The following is a 9,076-nucleotide window of genomic DNA, read 5'->3' as shown; positions in this document are numbered from 1 at the left end:
AAAGACCCAAATAATTTATTTTTGAATTTTGAATAATGTTTTTACAAGGATTTAGCCTATTGGATATATTTTAAATAAAATGAAAATACTATTATACATATAAATATTATGAAACTAAATATGCAAAAGATCAGTTATATATAAAATGAATCAATTTAGAATTGAAGACCCAGTTTTTCTTTTTTTATTATTTATTAATATTAATGAACATTCTATTTTTGCTTTTCTTCTAGCTTCTGTTTAAGACTTTCAGGCATCTGTGGTGGAGGAGGACGAGGCAATCGCAGCCAGACTTTCACAGCATCATAAATGAACCATTGAAGGGCAGTTAGAGTACCAATCATGATAATTCTGGGAGTTAAGCCCTTCCATAAACCTAAAAAAAGTATCAAAAAAATCAAACATTCATTGACATAGATGGTTAAAATCATTATTACATTAAATTCTCACAAAAAGATAAATCATACACATGGTTGGCTTGAAAATATTCTATAAATTAAATACTTCAAACATATAGCATCATACTGGAGATATGCTACACAGGAAAGTTAACTGCAGTTATTTAACTTAAAAATTAATGATGCAACAACAGTGATCTTAATTTAGTCAAAACTATAGCAAAAGTAGTATATATATAGCAAAGCTAGGAAGGATCACATGCATCCAATATAAAAGATAGCAAAGTTCAGTAAAACTGGACACTTTTCTATTAATAACAATAATAAATGTTGACTGAGAATGACTACATCCTCCAGGAAAAACGTGGTGTTTTCTGCATATAAGTTTCTTGACAAAGCCAAGTTGTTTTGACATGATTGGTCTTATTTTTCAATTCAGCATGGATAATTTAAAATGTCTTTTGGGGGGGGGGATGTAGTTAATCTTCTTAATTGGATTATTATGTAATTTTTGTTCTTAAATCTGCTTCAAAATTTAACAGACTGGGATATAAGACAATCTGAATACTGTTTAGTCAGAGAACTTAATAATTATAAAGTTTACGAAGACATTGTAATTTGAAATAAATAAAAATGCAATCAAAACTCACCTTTCATTCCTAACTTCTTTGCAGCTTCAATAGCAGTGCTACCCTTCTCTTGATTGAGCTTAGATACCACAGTATCAGCAGGATGTGATACAATAGCACAGAAAACACCAGCTGAAAAACAAAAACATGTTAGCATTATTGAAAAACATTTTACCTTAATAAAAAGAAGGCACTATTAGAAATTTGAATTGACTTACCAATATAACCAGCAGCAAATGTAACAATAAGCTGTTCAGCTTTAGAGCATTCATCCCTAGGTTTAGGAACTACATATTTATAGATAGCTTCAACTGTTCTCTCAAAGCAAGCAAACTTCATCATGGTGTATGGAATCTGCCTCATCCATAATGGAGAGATTCCTTTGTAGAATCTGTATTAAAATGTTTTCATACAGTCTTGATTTGTTCAAGAAATTAAAAATGCATGATTACATAATCAATCAATAATAAAATATATCTAACTTCAAGAATAATCACAATACTATTAATAAGCATGTGTGAAAGAAATTTATCAAATATTAGACGAAAGATTTCTTCATGACCAAACAGAATAAAAAAGATGTACAATTTTATCAAGACGATATTTTTAAAAATAAAATTTGATCATGCTATCATTATTTTACTTTGATTAAGGTAAAATTTTGTAACATGGCATCTAAATATATCACACCACTGATGTAGGGGACAAAAATCGATATATGATTGATTAACAACAAAATATGTTGAATGGGAGATTCAATAAGTGACAAAATATTAAAACTTAACCAACGATATGCAAACATAACAAGGACACAGCTGTGGAGCAAACAGAAATCAGAAGGATTTCTGAGGCAGTAAGATCAAATTATTGTAATGAACACAAACAAGAAAATGACAAACTGTGAATTTTTCAAATTTATGTAATCATTTTAATGAAAATACAAGACAGCTGTTAATTGAAAAGTTGTTAGAGTACTAAAATATTCTATGTTAGATAAATTCATGAAATGTAGAGCTAAGACAATATATATTTAAGATATCTTTTTAAAATTTTAATAATAAAAAGGATTTTTTTTAAAAAGTAAAATAACTTACAAAGAACAAAAAATATCTAAAGATAGAAAGAAATTTTAAATATCAAACTAAAAATTGAAATTTTGTATTTTGTTAATTTTTAACATTTTATTTTTTAAACTGCTTGCTGAAATACTTATAATTTATAATAATTCATTATATAGCAAGAAATGATCTAAGAAATTCCAACCTTCTATCTTTTATTTCAAAGGAATTATGAAGTATTGTATTGCCTTAAAACTAGATTCCAGTTTTACTTAAGATTTCAAAGTGTATGAGACATTTCCCTTCTTTTTCCGCTCTCCTCATAGTAATATAAAAAAATATTTTATAACTTCTTTTAAAAATTCATTCATAATTTCAAGATATCAAATTCATTCATAAAAATGATAAATAAAAATATTAATAAATTATTTTACAATCAATAGAAATACAATATACCTTGTGAAATAAAGAAAAAAAAAAAAAAAAAAATCCAAATGATATGTTTATCCCCCTCCCTCCATTTCAGTTCTTAAAAGCTTTATCATATTTGAAATTTTCTTAATTCTTGAAATGGGTCACAATATATGATGACTTCTGAGAATTCTCAGAACAAAATAGTTTTACTTAATAAGTAACTTCATCATGAAAGATTTTCATGGATCCTTTTAAATTTATTTTCATAAAAGCAATATATACAAAAGCATTCTTACCCCATAACCCCTTCTTCTCTAAGAATTTGAGGGAATACTTTTCTTAGGTACGGTGAACATCCTGGCTGTGTTTGAATTCTAACCTTGCATGCCTCTAATGGGCACAGAGCAATATCAGCAAAGAATTCTGCAGATGCACTGGCAGCTAAGTATAAAGAAGTTCTCCAAGTGTAAGAAAGCTCCTAAAAATCAAATTAATATTAAAACATTACAAACTCACCACAAGGGAAAACAGAGACCCAAAAATAAAACAGAAACTTACTTCACCAAGCATGCCGCTGTATATCTTTTTAAATACTTCATAAAATCCAAACTTTCCCAAGCCCTGAAGAGAATAACCAATGGCAGTTGGAGCCCAACCCTTTCCAAGGCCACGCATGCCATCTTCTTTGATGGTTACAGAAAAACCACTGACGATACTTTTATATTTTGCAGGGTTGGTCTGTAACATTCAAAATAAAGCAAAAGAGAAACATTTAGTATATAAAATATAAAAAGTAAGAAATAAGCACTAGAAGATGCAGAAAATAGTTTCTCACACATACATTGTTGGATTCAGAAGGGTGAACTAATAATGATTTATCAAAATATGCAAAATATTTTTTAAAAACCTAATTACATTTAAAGCTACAGAAATGTATTTTATGTAAGGCATCTAAAAATGCACAATAGAAAGAGACATGAAATATATTCCCACTTGATTGATATTACACAAAATAACAGACAGGACTTCAAATATTGCTTTATACTTTACTACTATTTACAACTTAAACAATGCACCAGCTTTAGAGTAGATACTGATCATTAATTTTATATAGCAAAACATAAATATAGAAATTTTATAATGGACTCTTCTTTCAAAAATGTCATTAACAGAAAATAATATGTTAGCAATTGCTTCACATGCTACTTTTACTTGCTTAGTACTCCAACTAAGTAACATTTGTATTTTTTCAAAGACATCGTTAAAATGATCCAAAAATAGATTGCCAACAATGGACTTCCCAGTTATCTCTCTATTTTCAAAATATCCCAAAGAAAATACTTTCTGTGTTGATAGCTAAATCAATTACAGTTCTTCAGAAGATGTCCTGATGAAATAGTTGGCAAGACACTTTTATATATATAAGGCAGATATTTACATTCTTAAATATCTGATTTCATATTTCTTAAAAAATTCAGTAGCACATGTAAAAGGCATGTCAAGATTTTTTTTTTTTTTTTTTTAAATTTTTTGGAGAGATTCATATTCAGTTCAGAACAAAACCTTCACCATAAAGAATTGGTTACATGGTGGATCATATATTTGCATACTTTCTTCCCTATTCACTTACTCAAGATGAAATTGGACAATACATAATCAGCACTCATTTATACAATTATTTTGTTCTCTATACATCAGAAAAATGGCAAATGATATTCCATTTCCTTTTTACCTCACTATCATTGAATTTTTCAATGAATATAAATTCCAGTATGTGGGGATTTGGGTTTCTGATCTGCTATTTCATAATTCAGAATAAAGGCAATATATCATTTCTACTAAAGGAGAAATGGAATACTTGAAATTCAAATTTCACTTTTCCACAAACATATAGATGAAGTTACTGATAGAATTATTGCACTAGCAAGGCATCACAGTTCAGAAATATAGTTTGCTTCACTAAAACATGAAGTCTGAAAATTTCTTTTTCATGCAAAATACTGATTATAATTATTGCAATTCAAATGTCAGAAACAGTGTCTCTTGCAGATCGAGGTTTCACTCAATAAAAGCAATAAAGTTTTTAAAACATTAATACTGAAAACCACATCCCCTCCCCCTCACTACAATCATTTTTAGATTCAACAACTTGAAATAAGTATGTAAAGACTATATTCATATTCGAGAAAATTTGTGTGTTATGAAGTTTCATTGAAGATATAATATTTCAAAAATACTCTTCTACTTGACCGAATATTTTTACAAATGTGTAATAAAGAACAAGCTAAAATGCAACCTATTATATTGCATTTTCCTAAATACACGACAATTATTTTTGATTGAGTTATTTATTCTTTTTATACCTATACTGTCCAATTTGACAAAAGTCAATTAACATAAAAATATCTACACTTTAATGTATCATTTTAAAGTATTAATTTAAAATATTTAAAGCTTACATTTAAGTTTCTTCAACATAACTGTTAAATTTAAAAGATGTTTTGAAGATGCCATAAAATAACTATTTATACTTTTTTTTTAGATTTAATATTTGCCATAATTGCTGTTTTATCTCTCTGTCAATTATTATACATAATTTATAAGTCATATCCACTATTTAAAATTACCTATTAGTACATTTAATTTATAAATTTGAATCCATAAATTGTAAGACTTTTACCCATATTTTCTGCAAATTATAAAATGTGTTTTTTAAAAATATTATGATTGTCATACGAGTTGATTAATAGTTACTCACAGGACACATGAATAGACTATAGTAATTTTACATCGTATATTCACCAGAATGCTTAAAATTGAAGAAAGGATAAGAAAATTAATTCCATAATAATTAAAAAACATTTATTTACCAATCAATACAAAATCCAAGAGTTCAGAATGTTTCCACATGATCTACATATTATATAAAGAAATCCACAACCAAAAAGAAATTAAATGAATAAAATCATTAAAACATTTAAAAATGCATATAAAGTAAAGTCATTAAAATATATACCATTAAATATTTCCTTTAATAAATCCTTACCTGGATACGACATTTAACTAAATCAAGGGGGACAACGGCCGTGTGGGTGATACCGCAACTAAGGATGCCTCCAAACCCGCACAAGGCATAATATTTCATCGATCCATATTCACAGCTGTCTCCAACTGAAAGGAGAAAAATGTCCAACATTCAATTTGATGATATAGGTTTTACTTAGTTAAAAATTTATCAAATTTTAAAATAATTAACTTTTATTAATCTCCTAAGAATGAATTAAAACAGAATTTTAAAGGAATTTAATAAAATTAATGGAGCTCAATCATTCTTATTAAATAGGCATTTATTGAAACATTACTTTACAATAGCCTAATACGATAATCATTAGTTTTATTCAAATATTGGATAAAAAATCCTAATTTATATATGTTTAATACCATTTACTTAAATACTGTATATAATAAATTTAAATCAATATTTAATTTCCCTTAATGTATCAAGTTGAAATATATTTCAATAGACATTCTCTGAGAAATTTAAATAATTCCGGATGGATTTTCTTTACTTCAGAAACCAAATTGTATAAACTTCTGAAAAGAATTTTTAAAGGTTTAAGGGTTTGCAATTCCAATTAATTTAAGAACAACATTATAAAAAAAACAGTTTAACAATTTTTCTCGCAATGTTTGTTTTATTTACAATTTATAAAGTTATATCTATATTATAAACATAAAGTTGATATTGCAGACACACACAAAGAGAACAGTTCGCTTATATTTGAAAAATAGCTTTCTTTCTATTAAAATTTTAATTTGATTTGAATTCAGATTAGTAAATTCTAGCAAAAAGTATTCCCATTTTGTTCAAAGTGAGACTTAAATCGAAATAACATTACTAAAATCATATCTGATAATCTGCATCATTTGTGAACACATTATTGCAGTACATGTGTTAAATTTGTTTGTAATTTTTTTGAATTTTAAATTGTAATAATTTAAATGTGAAAACCTTTTATAATTGAAGCAGTTTCTATACAATTCATTATGGAAAAAAAATCCAATTCAGACTTTTGAAATGTTTTAATTCCATTAGATTTCTATAAAATTTACCTAATCAGATTCATTTCATAAATTTAAAAAAAACATTTTAATTACAGTAAAAGATTTCTGATTAGGCAGTTTCTACCTGAATGGGAGGACTGCAGCAGATTGATTAAAAATGCTTTTAGCCTAGATGTTACCTGAATAAATTCAATATATAAATTCTATGAATTATAAAATATTAGAATTACAATGTGGGTTTACATCAATTGTAAAATTTTTTGCAAAATAAACTGAACAAGATCGACAATATATAATCAATAAATTAAAGAATGATTAGTATAATTCATTTAATTAGTTATGTTATATATTCCATTTAAGAGGTCCTGCAAAATAATTTTTAATGTAATATTTACTTGAAATTCTATTTTTCCTAATCTATCATCACAATTAAATGCCTTTATTTATAAGCAAGAATAACATCAATAATTGTGACTAGTTTTTCATTACTTAAGTTTTTTTTTCAGGGTAAAAATAAAGTGTCAGGTAAAAGAAGACAGTGATATTTTTAAATGACGACTATTTTTTTTTTTCATGATGATTATATAAAAAGTCCAATTTTTAGATGTTATGCTTTTAAAAGTTCTTTACCAAATCCACAACAAATGTTAAAGCAACAAATACAGCAAGACAGAAAAGGGAAAGAAGCAAGGGAATACATTCAGAGATCATATAATTTCAAACGACAATTATCTCTAAATTTAGCTAACCAAACAATTAGTTTAGGCACATGTATTTCACATTATATTGCAAGATGAAGTGGGAAAAATTAAGTGTTCAAAATCAAGAAATTAGAATATAATTTATTTTTATCCAGAATATAATTTAGTAATTTTATTTAGCAGATTAATTTATTAGGTGGCTTGATTGCTAGGAATCAAATTCACTATCAGCCAATCGATATAGTGAGGATCACAGCACATATCTAATAGATTTCCAAGTATATGGAGTTTTCTGTCATCTATAAGAAACAAGAAGAGCCCTTACTTTATCATTGAGGGAGAAAAGCAGAAAAACTCAAAAGAGAAAAGAAAGATATAAAGGAGACCAGGTCACTAAAGAATGAAATCTATTACATCTATAGAAAATATAACCTCAGATTGGTCAGCACTTATGATTCATATAAACATATATTCCACTCATTATTTGCATTGAGTGCAATAGATGCTAAAAGTAGGAATGCAGTTCCCAAATGCACTAATACAGAAAAATAAGAAATTATACATTAAAATTTATTGTCTTTAACATATTTATATTTTAGTTAAACTTTACAATGTAGCTAAACAAAGGCCAGATTTAGAAGATAAAATCTTAAATGAAACTTAAAACCAATAAACAATAAATAAGATTAATAAACAAATTCAATTTTAGTTGGTATTCAACTAACAACTGGTTGGATAATATATCAAAACACAAGACTATGCCTTATATACACATAATTATAATATAAATAGCAAGTGCTTATATATATATTTGCAAAACATTGATAAATTTAAGGTAATTTTAATGGTATGGTTTTAGATCTTTTCTTTTTATTTCAATCTGGTGAATTATAACGCCCTATATAATTAGAAGAAGTTCTAGTTAATGACTTATTATTTATAAAGCTAACTTTGAGAAAAAATGACATATATACTTTTTTAATTTTATTCCAAAACATACTTTTTGCATAAAACTATTAAATGAATACAACATTACCGACATGAAACAATTAAATTGTTTAAAAATTTCTTCTTCTTCTGCTAGTTTTAAAAGGAAAACGCCGAACGTCATAGATAAGGGTGTTTGTTCACAAGGTTTCTGTATAAAATGCTATTAGATTTCATAAGAACGGTGAAAAAAATTGAGCAGAATTACAGAAAAAAAAAATTTATACCTGCGGCCGATGCAGCAGAAATTGTTCGGCCAGGTACCAAAATGTTACTCTTTAATTCGGCCGATCGACTTTCACCTTGACCAGCCTCGCAGCGGGCATAGATTGGTGAATAGAATGGATTGTTTTTAGCACTTTCAATTAACGATGAAAACATCTTTAGGTCTTCTTTATCTGAAAAATTAATTATTATTAACAATTCAAATAAAATGTTAAAATTATAAATTTATAATTCAGTAAAGTCCGTACACACCACACGGCCGCCAAGTGGTCTCTGCCGAAAAGGGTAAATGTATTGTACGGTTGGCGTTACACAGAGAAAGGACAAAGTCGAAGGGAGAATATTTTGAGTTTCTCTTTCATGTTTTTGATCAAGAATTTTTCGGGAAAGTACAGAATAGACTTTACAAGAAAAAATAATTTATTTTACATTTGCATTTCAAAAATGTAATAATTTCCTATAGATCGTGTCTTCAGTTGGTCTATATTTATTATTTATTAAAATGCAACGAAAAAAAAATACCGATGAAGAACGGATTATTATTTTTTTGTAATCAAATGAAAATATTCATCCAAATAAGGATACATTACTCCTTGGTT

At 27.0% G+C, this 9,076-nt stretch overlaps 1 protein-coding gene across 2 annotated transcripts; it reads right to left on the bottom strand.

The window, feature by feature from the left end:
• On the bottom strand, positions 1 to 8,825 carry LOC129966805 (phosphate carrier protein, mitochondrial-like). Of its 2 annotated transcripts, none has more exons than XM_056081378.1 (8): positions 8,730 to 8,825; positions 8,480 to 8,650; positions 5,546 to 5,670; positions 3,058 to 3,237; positions 2,796 to 2,977; positions 1,246 to 1,418; positions 1,049 to 1,159; positions 1 to 376 (listed from the first exon to the last, which is right to left on the bottom strand). In XM_056081378.1, the coding sequence occupies exons 2-8, from the start codon at positions 8,631 to 8,633 to the stop codon at positions 213 to 215; spliced, it is 1,089 nt and encodes a 362-aa protein (XP_055937353.1). In that variant the 5' UTR covers positions 8,634 to 8,650; positions 8,730 to 8,825; the 3' UTR covers positions 1 to 212. The 2 variants fall into 2 exon arrangements, with proteins under 2 accessions (XP_055937353.1, XP_055937352.1); XM_056081377.1 differs by having other exon boundaries at positions 8,726 to 8,787.
• Between the last annotated feature and the right edge of the window lie 251 nt (positions 8,826 to 9,076).

The sequence above is a fragment of the Argiope bruennichi genome, chromosome 4 (assembly GCF_947563725.1).
Source record: "Argiope bruennichi chromosome 4, qqArgBrue1.1, whole genome shotgun sequence".
NCBI lineage: Eukaryota > Metazoa > Arthropoda > Arachnida > Araneae > Araneidae > Argiope > Argiope bruennichi.
Note: the sequence above shows the minus strand (reverse complement) of the source record. Positions and strands in the feature narration are given on the sequence as shown.